A 14239-nucleotide genomic window follows, 5' to 3' on the forward strand; every position below is an offset into this window, starting at 1 on the left:
ACAATCGCTGTCTGTGAAGGGTTGAAAAGGCAATGGGAGTATGATGAGCAATGAAGGTGGGAAGGGAAACATGTTTATGTTTATGGTAGAGGAAGAATATCCCAGTAACTACTAAACAGGTAATAATTTGAACTTTTTCAAATCAATTAAGAATGAAGGTATTGTTCAAATTCAGTGTCTCCTTTTAACGAAGAAAGGGCCCTGGCAACATCAAATCACAACTAAAGGCTGGTGGGTAATATGTACCATGTATATAGTTATTAAAGGAGTTTTTATAAATGGGTATACCAAAAATACTGGTGAGTGAAATACATAATCTTTCATAGCACAATCTGATGTTTTCTCTGTTGAATCACCTGCCCTTGAGGCTAAAGCAACATTAATTCCGTTACTGCTTCACATAATGATCATGGACCCCGGAAAGGCTAGTGTTGGCTTATTCTAAGAGGTTCCAGTCTACACATTGGTACAAATAAAATCTTAAAGCCTTTGGTCAAAGAGGCACAACTAGCATTTGAAAGAAAATTCCATCACTTCTTCTTGATAAGTTTAAGTAGAAGCTCACTACAAGAAAAAAACTTAATTTCTTATAGAAGGAAAACAACAACAATAGTAAGAAGCCCCGTGGAGCAGCACATAGGATTCAAAGGCTGTTGCTTACATTGCCATAGGTCCAGTAGGAGCTCTGACATCTGTCTGAAACCCCTGAACAGAAACACTCATCACAACCTTTATGATTATCCTCTTGCAAATTGAAGAAGCCGAATTTGCAGCGACTACAGTCTCCTCCTTCGACATTTTCCTATAAATAGAGAAGTGAGTTAGCAACAGAGGTGCCCTTCAAAATGAAGCATTGTCTCTATTTCTGTTTAAGAAAAATATAAGCTTTCTATTCTTCATTTTACCTCTTAGCCTTATTTAAAGTATAATGATATTTTTAAAAATCTTCTCAAAAGCTTCTTATTAAGTTATATGCTGTCCTAACCACACTGATAGGAAATAATTTGGATTCTAATCTACTGCAGTAAGTTACAATTTGATCTTTATCTCTGTCAAGGGTATGGAGTAAATGTCATGATAAATACAGCAATAAGTTAGACAATTGGTTTACTATTTACCGTTCTATGTTGTTGAAGTACTTCCTCTTAGGAACACATGATATATGATAAAAATAAAAGACATTAAGCTAATACATGGATGTAGAATAGAACAATGAAATTATACAGATGGTAAAATACTTTCCACACCACATATTAAAAATACATATATTTGAAGCAAGCATAAGAATCTGACAAGTAGAGATACCGGGGCAGATAGTTATACTATTTCCCTGATGAGATCCAGTAGGAAGGGAGGAAAATTTTCCCCGGTTAATTTTCAGTGTTTCCTTTAACACGCTGGTATAGCCAGTTAATCATATAGTAACATTATGGGAAAAAATAATTCTCATTCAGTGACTGCTCTCCAGATTGGTTTCATTAATCCTAGGTCCAATACACTGAAAAATTATTTGTTTATAGGTGGGATTCAAGCCAGGGAAAGCTGACTATATGATGAAAAACTGGGAAGGGTGTAATCTCTCAATTTAAAGAATGGTTAATCTTGACTAATGTCTTCTCAATGAAAGTTCCCTGCTTTCCAGGAAACAGATTCTCAATATTCCCCACACATGAATTTGCTCCACATTTTCCCTCTTCCTCGAATTCCCTTATTACTTCAATTCTGAAGCTTTCCTTTTCCTTAGAGAACTAACTTCTCTCTCATATGTGTTCCCATTGCCCTTTACACATTGCTCTATTCTAACCACAAAAATGTACTGCTGTATCTTCTAAGATTATTCTCCCCAGCTACATACCATAATCCGTTCAGAGGTAGAACCCTGTCTTACTTACCTCTATAGTACCAGAAAATGGCAATGTTCCTGGTAAACACTGAGCACTAGCTTAATAAAACTTTATTAAGTTTAAATAAGTCTCTCGGTGGTCATATTTTCCACCTAGTAGATGTTTCATAAAAACATTTTTGAATAAAGCAAGATTGGTCAGAAGATAGGATAATAAAATCTGAGAACATGGGGGAAAGACAGAAGAGGGAAGAACAATAGAGAGAAAAATAGACAAGTTTATAAAAAATAAACAAAGAAGTTCTCCCTGTATCCAAGAGAATAATTTATTTGAAAGTAACTTTTGGGCTCAATTTCTAAGAGCTATTTACCACCTCAACCATTTCTACATTGCCGGGAGCCTAAACGAAGAGGTATCTCTAGGCCCGTTTCATGTGTCAAACTTTAGCTTCCCAATATGTACACAGATTTAATGACTGCACTGATATTCTTGCTAGTTTTTGTTTCTAAGGTAAATTTCAGATTTTTTGAGATGGTAGATGTCAACAAAACTAATCAAACTAATTTCAGACCTAAGGTGACAAATAAATCCCCAAAACCCTGAAGTTGAGAGCATCTTCAGAAGAGTACACAGGCAGGAAAGATGAAACATATCTATAATTATAATTTAGCTTATCCTGTTGAAGACACAGTACAGCTGTTCTGTACACTGTGTTCTTATGTGGTTGGTCTAATCTACTTTCATTTACTCTAATTTGAAAGCTTGGAATACCACTTTTCTGAGATTCAGACTGAGTTCAACAATTAGAAACTTTCAGACATTAGTTACATTTTCTGTACCTACATTTTCGCCTGGCAATATGACCTTGAAAAGTAATGATTAAATAATAGCAATATTCAATTTAATTTAATAAACCGAAGCATCACATTAGGGTAGACATTCTAGGGACTATAAAGATGGGTGAGTCAAGGTCTCTGTTTTTACAAGCCAGCATCTAGAGTTGGGTAAAAATATACATTTACAATCAACCTTAAGGCAAGGTGGAATATGAAAAAGGCATCTCAGAAATAAATTAAATTTTGGCAACACAGAGGAGGAGGGGCTAGTTTCTGCTATGAAGGCTTGAGGAGGATTTATGACAGGAGTGGAATTTGACTTAAACTTTGGAGCATGGTTTAAAAATTCAACCTGTTGGAGGGGACAGAATAGAGGCCTATGTTAGTAAAGATATTAGGAATAAGAAGTAATTCAAAGCTTAGAAGATTCATTCAGTATTTACTCTTTAAAAAAATGTATCGAATATTTCTTATATGCTAGGAACTTAATTTGGTACTTGGGTTCCAGGGCCCCTGACTTCATGTAATAAACTTTTAAGGCTACCCTAAGAGATATGGGTCTTGTCTCACAGGAATTGGTGAAAAGACATTAAAAATTATTCAGCAGGAGATAAATCAACAGAACTATACCTGAAGCACCTAAGTTGGCCATAGCAAGTAAAATGTCCATGAAACGTGAGACACTGGAACAAAGAAATCTTTCAATACCATATTGGTGCAGGGAAGTATTAATTCAATGGGCTTGGAGTACTCAAACCCTGCACTTTCTAAATTGAAAAGACCGTCCCTTGAATAGCTCCTGGGAGATAACTTATAAACTCTTAGAATATCTTGCCTGCTAAGAGTGTCCTTTTTTTTTTTTAAATAAACTTATTTATTTATTCATTTATTTATTTGGCTGTGTTGGGTCTTCGTTGCTGCTCGCGGGCTTTCTCTAGTTGCGGTGAGCAGGGGCTACTCTTGGTTGCATTGTGCAGGCTTCTCATTGTGGTGGCTCTTCTTGTTGCGGAGTACGACCTCTAGGCCCGCGGGCTTCAGTAGTTGTGGCGCACGGGCTTAGTTGCTCCGCGGCATGTGGGATCTTCCCGGCCCAGGGCTCGAACCCGTGTCCCCTCCATTGGCAGGCAGATTCATTTTTTTTTTTTTCCTAACATCTTTATTGGAGTATAATTGCTTTACAATGGTGTGTTAGTTTCTGCTTTATAACAAAGTGAATCAGCTATACATATACATATATCCCCACATCTCCTCCCTCTTGTGTCTCCCTCCCACCCTCCCTATCCCACCCCTCTAGGCGGTCACAAAGCACTGAGCTGATCTCCCTGTGCTATGCGGCTGCTTCCCACTAGCTATCTATTTTACATTTGGTAGTGTATATATGTCCATGCCACTCTCTCACTTCATCCCAGCTTACCCTTCCCCCTCCCCATGTCCTCAAGTTCATTCTCTACATCTGTGTCTTTATTCCTGTTGGCAGGTGGATTCTTAACCACTGCACCACCAGGGAAGTCCTAAGAATGTCTTTGTATACCTGAAACCAGGAGTCACACCAGATATTTTATGCTAATGATGTGATTTATGGTGAATGCCTAGTTTTGTTTACCTGGGACCCTGGCCTTGTTGTATCAGTTTGACTTCTGGGGATACTGGAGACTGAGTAAATAAGGCCAGTTATATGAGGACTCCATATCTACTTAATTGACCCCCAATAAAAACCCTGGACACCAAGACTTGGGTGAGTTCTCCTGGTTGGTAATACCTCATATGTGTTGTTACATGCTGTCGCTGGGAGAATTAACCACTCTCTGTATGATTTTACTGGGAGAGGATAACTGGAAGTTTGTGCTTGGTCTCTCCTTGATTCTTTCCTATGCACCTTTTGTCTTTGCTGATTTTAATCTGTATCCTTTTCGCTTTAATAAACCACAAGTATAACAGCTTTTCAGAGTTCTGAATCCTTCTAGTGAATCATTGAAAATGAGTGTTGTCTTGGGTCCCCCAACACACCATGGTAAAGATAATAGGATGTCTACACCTATAAAAACAGGTTAGCCAACTGGTAGTTTTACTTTGTTTATTGTGACAAATCTTTTAGGCAAAATATTTTAGATCCTGCTACAGGTCCTCAAGTTAATCCTATACTCAATTCACTTCAACCCTCTTCACAAGCAATTATCAACTCATAAATTTGCAAAATATTTTAGATATTTTATAATATCTTATATAATATTTAAGCATCCTTATATATCTTATATAAGATATATATATATCTTATATAAGATAACTTACCCAGGGGCTTCCCTGGTGGCGCAGTGGTTGAGAATCTGTCTGCTAATGCAGGGGACACGGGTTCGAGCTCTGGTCTGGGAAGATCCCACATGCCGCGGAGCATCTAGGCCCGTGAGCCACAACTACTGAGCGTGCGCGTCTAGAGCCTGTGCTCCCAACAAGAGAGGCCGCGATAGTGAGAGGCCCGCGCACTGCGCTGAAGAGTGGCCCCCGCTTGCCGCAACTAGAGAAAGCCCTTGCACAGAAACGAAGACCCAACACAGCCAAAAATAAATAAATAAATAAATAAATTTTAAAAATTAAAAAAAAAAGCAAAGTTGGAAAATATTAAAAAAAAAGATAACATCCATAAAGCAATATTATAAAGTATATATATTTTATAATATTGTATGGCAAATTTATGAGTTGATAATTGCTTGTATAAAATATATAAAATATATATATCTAAATATATCTAAAACCTTAAAAAATATCTAAATTATATAATATTGTATAGCATCCCATCCTTATATATCTCATATAATATTATAGCATCCCCTTATATAATATTGTATAGCACCCCAGCTTGAAGCCACCACTTTAAGTTTCTAGACTTCTACTTTTTCAGTACTGAGTCTATACCATACTTTTTCTTTATTTCATACTTTCTCTAGCTCCTAATCAGATTGAGCTAGATTCATTCAGTTGAGAAGTTCTTGGTTCTGATTTTTCTCTAGCTCTACTACAGTTGAATATTAAGCCAACACTAAATAGTAAATATGGTGGATATAGTACCTACTTATATGTGTGTCCTTATGGACTGGTTAAAGAGCCTCTTGAAGCTGGTAGGAAAATGAAGAATCAGGGAGAACATCTTTTTAGCTCCCTAGCACTCTGCTTTCTGGACATGTATAGAATTAATTAGTTATATCAAGTTCTACTTCCTTTTAGTTTTCTAATCTCCCTTGAGAGAGTATATATCTAAGTAATTTCTTATTTAAGGATTGTGTCTCCAGAGTTTTCTTTAAAAAGATACTAGTTTTAAAACAGTGATTACTAGAGGACATTACAGTTTGATATTTAATAAATTTTAGATTTTTAGAGTGGCACAATTCAAACACAGAAGCATGGTGTTCCAGGACTTTTATTGCACCTTCATAGAGACAGAGGTTCCCCACTTTCTGGTAGTTTGCTAATACATGTGATCTTGGAAGCTTGGGTTTCAATTCTTTTTATGGGTTCCCAGGTGCATAATTGCTTTTTCAAAACTTCTTTATGACTCATCAACAACTGTCATCCATGAAGCAACCCCTGATTGTATTTCTAATTTATTTTCAGCTTGAGAATGAACCGTCTGCTTTATGGGTAAGTTCATTAAGCATTTTAATTTCCTTTGCTATCAATATCAAATTATTAATAAATGCTCTGTATATCACTTCTCACTGTTTCTTTATTCTCTGTTATTATTCATTCATCAAATCATAGCTGAGCTACTACATATAAGGCATTATATGAAATGCCAGAGGGAATATAAAAAATGCCCTCAAGACAATTATAGCAAAGGAAGTAAGAACGTGGACAAATAAGTATAATATAAGGCACAAAGGAGTTACTGCCCTAAGAGGAGTATTGAGTACATGCTCTGGATCTGACACCGAATTTATGACCAAAGTTCTCCAACCCCCTGAAGGAAGAATAAGACAGAAAAGCCATAAGGCTGAAAGAAAAAGGTGTATCCCAAGGTTTGCATGATAGGAGTAAAATAGGCTACTGCAGCACTGTTCTCTTTAATTAGAATGTTCACAGATGTAAGAATGTCTATTGTAGGTCTTTTAAATCAATCAATCAATCCAAACAGTAAAACCATCGTTTTTGTTCTTTTCTTGCCACTTATATTACTAAGATCTTCAAAGGCAAATACCTTATAATGTGTCACCATCCAACTCAGTCGCTAAAGCACGTATGTGAAAACAATTGATCCTGAATACCTAATAATGATGGTGAGAGTCTGTGACTTCTAGCCCAAATACTATTTTAGTCATTATGAGACTTCTCTCTCCTTTAGCTATTATTCTATCACTTCTTTGTACTGATCAACTTTAAAAAGAATTGTTAACATGTAATTTAATACAAATTTTAAAAGTCGTTTTAACTGTTTATCTAAACAAAATGGGGTCTAATCTACTCTCTCTCTCAGCATTTCAAATGGGTAGCTCTTGTCAATCCAGTAAATTTATTTTAATAGTTTATTTATTTAGAGTTCAATAGTGATTCTTTCTAATTTGCAAATTTAATTACCTATGAAATAGGTAATTTCCAGAATGCTCCAGACTTAATTTCCAGAATGCTCAGACTTCCACTCTAGAGATTAACATTCTCTTATATGACCATATTTTCCTAAAAACAAATATTCTAGTTTTTTTCATTTCTAAACCATTATTCCAGTTGGTTATATTAACAAAAATTAAATAGGAACTAATGAGAGTTAATTATTTTTTCATTGTCAAATATTAATCCACATAATAAATATTTTTATTCTCTTACGTATCGTGATAATAAAAAGTGTCACTTCAGACCAGTGGTTCTCAACCTAGTTTTTATTATCTTATCCCTAAGGAGCCTCCTTAGTCATTTTTTGCATAATCATCCCCACCATGAAATTTTAATTCTACAGATATACTGCATGTGCTGATGCACTGTGTGAATATGTTTGCCTTATACATAAAACAGATATGATATTTTTGCCCCTCAAGAACAAATTTTCATCCCGTTAGAGAGAAATATGTGCTTTATATACATATTTCTGTTGAACATATTTAGCTGAGTATCTAATTAGATATTTTGTGGCCTACCCTACAAAAAATATATGTAATAACTGTCCTTTTTGTCTTTAGTACTTTTTTTTTTCCCTAAAAACAAAGTTGAATTAGAAAAATCTGACTAGGTTCTTTTTTCTTGAAGTGAGATACTGTTGGGTTGACATCAATTTTCTTTTTGCTATAGTTTCCTTAGCACAGTTTCTCTCTTGAGAAATATAGTCACAATAGTTTCCCTGTATTCTTTCTCATGAAGCCACCTTCTTATAAATTAGGAACAACTTCAACAGTACATGTTTATCTGTGATTGTTAGCCAACTGTGAATTCTATCGACAAAGTTACCAGGAATATCTCCAGTGACATTTAAGTTACTTTTTGTGATAATTGCTTCAGAAATTTTGCAGTCATGCTTGTTTATCGGGGTGTTTGTAGTCAATTACAGATTTTCCTGTTATGGCCTTCATTCTAATGCACCCTAGTATTAAAAGAAGTTAACAAAAGAAGGATAATTAGATAATTAGCATTATTTCTTGAGTGTTTACTCTTTAAATATATTGTTCCAAGGCTAAATAATAAATACTTGGTGGGTTAGAAAGAGAGAGAGAAGAAAATAAATGAAAATTTAGTTCTCACTTTTTACAACCTTAACTTTTAATATTAGAAAAAACAATATTTTTGAACTGTAACTGTTGCAAGAGACAAATTCTGGCATGTACCTTTTATGCTAAAAATTTTACATCTGTAATTTAGATTTGGGATCAAATATATAAATCAAATGCCTCTTGTAAAAATGCCCTGGGTTCGAGCCTAACAAGTTAATGAGGTAATCATTCCTGTACATAAACGGAAAAGAGGAGGGAAACTTAAACCAATAAAAATATTAGCACACACCATAAAAATCCCATTGGGGAAAAGAATGGAAACTTATCTCTACTTGTAAAAAACAATATAAATAATCAAAAAATTAATCCAGCAGGTATTTATGATTATACTTTATATTTGCACAGGGCTTCAATGTTATAATTACACCTATTGAGAGTTGGGCAAGAAAGATTTAATATCATTTTATGAATTAAGAAATATGAATCAGACAGTTTAAGCAATTGTCAAAGCTTCACACTTTTTTTAGTTTTTCTCCTTTCCTTCTTTTTTATGTATGAGCCACTGTGTTATCTTCTTATTCTTCAATGACGAAGAAAATATACAGAATTGATGTCATCACAGAGGTGCAATAGACATTAAATGGATTGCAAATTGTGAAAAGATCATAAAGGAAAAGAAAAAGGTGACAAGTGACTATGGCAGGAGAATGATTTATACCGGGGGATAAAGGATAGCTTTGCTGAGAAGTGGAACTGAGCCTTGAAAAATGCCTAGGTAAGCAAAGGGAAAGGTCAGAGTGAGGTTTTCCCAGCAATTTGAATAGAATCTGTAAAATTCCAGAGTTAGACAGAGGTTGATGACTCAAGAAATTTAAGCAAGGCTGGAAGACAGCGGCTGAAGCTCAAGAACATTCTGGCAAGGTAAACCAAGGTCGGATCACATCATTTTGTGCATCAGTAAGAACTTAATGTAAAGTGCAATAAAAAACCCAAAGCAAAACAAGATGAAAATGCAGATTTTGATTTCTAGTCTTTTACTTCACTATTTATCTTTCCATTATGACTTTGATAAAAATAAAAGCACATGTTCCTACCTAGATCAAACTCTATTTGTATTATTTATCAGAGCCTGCAATCCAACTGACTTTGGATACATAATATGATACCAAACTTCAAAAGAGCCAATTTTTAGCATGTAGTACTTAAAATGAACAAATACCAAGAGTCAGAACAGCATTTACATTTACTTGATTTGTCATATATCTGAGATTGTCTTATCTCTTGTAATTTACCAGAAGAGAGAAGAATTTTTAAAATTTTAATAATGCATAACAATTAGTAAATATTTTTGTTTGCATTGTTTTCATATTTTGAAATATAATTAGGATGGGGTGCTCAGTAATATCATTATCGGAAGAAGGATATAACAGAAAATCTTATGTGTAGAGGTAATAGTATTTGACAGTGTATTAAGTGAGAAATTTTGTTCACCTCTTTTTAAATCAGGAAATCCTTTTTTTCCTTCAATTAGAGAAAGTTTAAATCTGGAACTATTTTAAAGCATTAGAAAAGTACATATAATTATCCACTACCCACAACCTAGAGGTAAAAAATATGAATATTTTCCCAAGTGTGCTTCAGCTGTATTTTTAAAGAAATAAAACTTAAGCACATTTGAATCTCACTTCTCTCACTGCGCTTCTATCCTATTCCTTTCCCTCTTTCTCTAGAGTTAACTATTATTCTGAAATTAGTACACATCATATCAGTGTATTTAAATTTTTAAAATTTACATTTGTGTGCTCATAGAATGTTTTATGTTTTACAACTTTACATAAGTGATAACATAATGGCATTTTTTTCCTTCACTTCACCTGAAATTTATCAGTGTTTTTACACATAAGACCTATTTCACTCACTCGAGTTGTTTCTTATACCAGATTACATGAATATATTATAATTTATTTTTCTTCTTTATGGATATTTAGATTTTTCCTAATTTTCATTATAACAAGTAGGTCTATGTTGAACATCTTTTACATGCTTTTATATGCCTCTTTATACATGTTATATAAGATTCTTTTGGGGTAAACATCTAGATATTGAGTTGCTGGCTGACAGGTTTTTAATATCTTTAATGATACTAGATAATACCATATTGGCCTCCTAAGTAGTGGTACTAATTCATCCTAATAACAGCATTTCCATTTCTCCAGATTTTTACCAGCACTTGATATTAGCAGCTATCTCCCCATTTTAAATATTACTTTATGGTCTTCAATAATCTTTTAAAATATACCTGTACTTGAGAACATTTATTTCTAAGCACCACATAGTTTTGTTACTATTCTAAATATTTTTATTACATTTGCTAATTGGTTATCACTAGTGTATAGAAATGCTACTGCTTTTTATAGACTGATTCTTGTATTCTGCAATCCAGTGAAACTCTTCTGGGTTCAAAATTCTTTGACTAAAGTAAATATATTCTGAGAAGTTTTTTCAGTGAAGTTGAACTATTAGTGGGAAACACAATAATGTGATATTTGTCTCTAGTTTTAATGTTTTTCTCTTTGTCTTGACTAGTGGGCAGGGTTTCTACTATAAGCCCTGCTGGTGGTCTTTTTTTTTTTTTTAATCTTCTTCAACGGATGTATAATTTTCTTTAATTCTACATAATTCTTTACTCCTTCATTATTTCTTGAATATTGTTTCTCCCCAATTTCATCTAATCTCTTCTTTGGCCAGTCCTGCTAAATTTTATGTTTTTTTTTTTATCATTCTAGCAGCCATGCCACTTAGCATCTCATATTTTTATTTCTTTACCTCCCTATGACAATTTATAAGTAATTTCCTCCATTCTGTATTTCTGATTCTCTATCCAGCAGTTTCTAATCTCTTGTTCAACCCATTCACTGAATTTTAAATTTCAATGACTACATATATTTTTATTTCTAGAAGTAAAGTACAGTAACATTTTTCCACACCTGCTTATTCTTTTAATATAGTGCCTTATTTTGTGTTGTTTTTTTCCTATTTTTTCTTTCTTTGTTCTTTTATTTTCTAGTCATATTTTTATGACTGTACATTTTCTACGTATTTTATTCTATTATTTATATTATAAAATTATGATTACATATTTTATGTTTATATAATTTTTTTAGACTATCCTATTTTTTTAAGTTTTTAGTGTACAAATATTCTGAATTTTATGGCTTCTATTCTTTTTTGTAGTTATCTTCCTTTTGTGCAGTATACTGCTTGCCAGTGAGCTCACTGTCAGTTAAGGCTATACTTTCTTTCCTGTGGAAATACCGTTTGCTTGACTTGTTGAAGAATTATAGCACAGAAAGAGAGAATAAAACTGACCCCATTCCCATGTGGCACACAGGTTTGAGGGTTTGACAATGCACTATTTTAACCCACCTAGAGCCCCAAAGGAAAGAGAATGTTTTCTAGTTGCCACTCCTAGCTTGCAGGTGCAATTTTCTCATGCCTGTTTGTTTCACTGCCAGGGGACATTTCTAGAGTCTAAGCTTAAGTGAATTCAGTTCCAATTTCCCTCAGTGAGTCCAAATCCTAGTGTCAAGTCTCAGAAAAGCCACTAAAACTCTAAACTTTAACCCCCATCTTAGGACTATGACCAGTCTCCCACCCCCCAACCCCCCCCCCATGACCTTAATTGCACAGTTTTGCTTGAGTTTATGCTTAACTTAGACTTCCCTCTTTGGTTTAACATCTAGGAAATTCCCTTTCTTTCCTGAATCTACATGATTGCAAATTTATTTGCTCTGTTTTATCCAGAATACTTGTATTTGAAATGGCAGAAATGGGAAAAGCAGTGTCAACTTTTCTCAGTACTGCATTTTAATAGAACGTTAGTCATTTAAAATTTAAATAGAAATAAATTTAGGCCCAAGACTTTATGACAAAGTACTTTCTTAAAATGTTTACAAACTTCAATAAATTTTTTTTCCAATGAAAATTAGGGAAAACTGTTATATATTATAGTGAAAAAGAATAAATGTGCAAATGTTTACTGGTTAATACACATTTTGGAGACGAACGCTTTTATAGATATCACTTTACCTGAATTTAAGTCTCTAGTATCTTAGCTTCTCAATAATGTTTTACCTGTTAAATAGCATTTGATATATGTTGTTTTGAATAATCAGCTGACAATCCTATGTCAAATCATGTTTTTGTTAAACATGCATATAATTCATGACTTTTAAAATTATGTAGATATCTACTGAGACTTGCTTTCTGCAAGTTTTTATCCCAAAAAACATTTAGTTTATAAGAACTTATAGTCATCTATTTAAAATATCACATAGTTGAAGGGTAACTCTTTTCATGATGCTAGTTACTTAATTTTTCATTCTCTTTTATGATTTCTTAATTGCTACTTATTGTTGTGTTTTAATTGTCTATGTAGAGCTTCAAGTGACTTTGTAGAAGGCATTTTTCTTATTAGGATTATAATCACTCTCAGTGCAATACTGAGGCAGGCAGAGAGCAGGTGGTGGCTCGAGGAACTATCCCTCGGATCTCTGCTAATGGCGACAACTCTCCTGTTCTAGCCTTTCTCTATATATTTTTCAAGGAAAATGAATGGGGTCTGCCTCCTTTATGTGTTTGTTACTCTTTCCTCGCAAATACTGGGCATCTCCCTTCTATAAATAGTATGTGTGTAACAATATTCTCTTTCTCTTTTTTCTTATAAATTTTTTTTTTAAATTCATTTTTGGCTGCTTTGGGTCTTCCTGTGTGCAGCAATGAACAAATCACACACAGGAAATATATTTGGTAAATATTAGAGAAAATGCATTAAGAGCCTCTAGGATTGCCCCAAAAGACATACAGGATGAAGAAAGGTGGTGTCCTTTAAAAAGTGATCACCCACAGACCACTCCAGTCTTGATCTAAAAGTGTAAGTCTTCATTTCTGATAATATTAGAATAAAAGGTACTAAATCTAGTTAATTTACTATATTTCAGTACATGACAACTCTTTACCATGGACTGTAGACTTTCTGCCTGTTTATATAGACAGGAGATTTATTGTTTCAGTGGTCCAAGATAGGTACCTAAATTATCCTTGATAAAATATATACTTATTATATAACTATTATAGTATTTAGCTTCATATTTCAGACATTCCTGTCCCAATAAATGAACACTCAACATCAATACTAATATTTACTTCTTATTTTATGGTCTAACGTTTGTATACATATGCACACTCATATAACAACTATCAGCATATAATTTATAGCTGCCTAGATAAGACTAATGAATTAATAAAGGAAAGATTCTTAATAAGATTCCACCTATGTTTGAGAACAAAGAAAAAAAGAAGTAACATTTATTTTTACATCAGTATGGAATGCTAACTTTTTCAATGGAGCATTTATTCTCTCAGCTAATATAGCTAACACTGTCTGATCTGAACGTTTTGGAACTGATTACTATAGCTAAAGGAAATCAGTTTTATCATTTTAGACTTGGGCTTGCCTCTATGTTTCCCCTATGTGTATAAGCTGCAGGTGTAATATATCCCTTGGTGTTAACACGATGAGCTGTTATCTGAGTGTATACAACAAATAAAGTTGTATTTCTGAAAGTACTCTTGGGAGGAAATATTGAGCGTTTAATCAATTCCACTAGGGTTTCTCACATTATTTGGTAATTAAACAGAGGATTTTGAACATGGTATTTTCAGACCTATCTGGGTTCAAATTCAGAAGATTATTTAAAAATCTAGAATAAAACCCTTGACAGAATTATTTTCAGAATTAGATACAAAGCTAAAGTAGTTTTGAGTGTACAGTAGATTTAAAGGATTGCTAGTTTTAGTGTTGTGTATTTTA

The 14239-nt window shown here is 33.7% G+C and overlaps 1 protein-coding gene across 1 annotated transcript in view; it reads right to left on the reverse strand.

Annotated features, from left to right (window-relative positions):
- The window catches only part of LAMA2 (laminin subunit alpha 2), a 627718-nt gene that overhangs the window by 306350 nt on the left and 307129 nt on the right, over positions 1–14239 (reverse strand). The window contains exon 11 of the mRNA XM_061207556.1: positions 662–802. Within this exon, the coding sequence (XP_061063539.1) occupies positions 662–802 (141 nt within the window). The remainder of the gene's footprint in view (positions 1–661; positions 803–14239) is intronic.

The sequence above is a fragment of the Eubalaena glacialis genome, chromosome 12 (assembly GCF_028564815.1).
Source record: "Eubalaena glacialis isolate mEubGla1 chromosome 12, mEubGla1.1.hap2.+ XY, whole genome shotgun sequence".
Lineage (NCBI taxonomy): Eukaryota > Metazoa > Chordata > Mammalia > Artiodactyla > Balaenidae > Eubalaena > Eubalaena glacialis.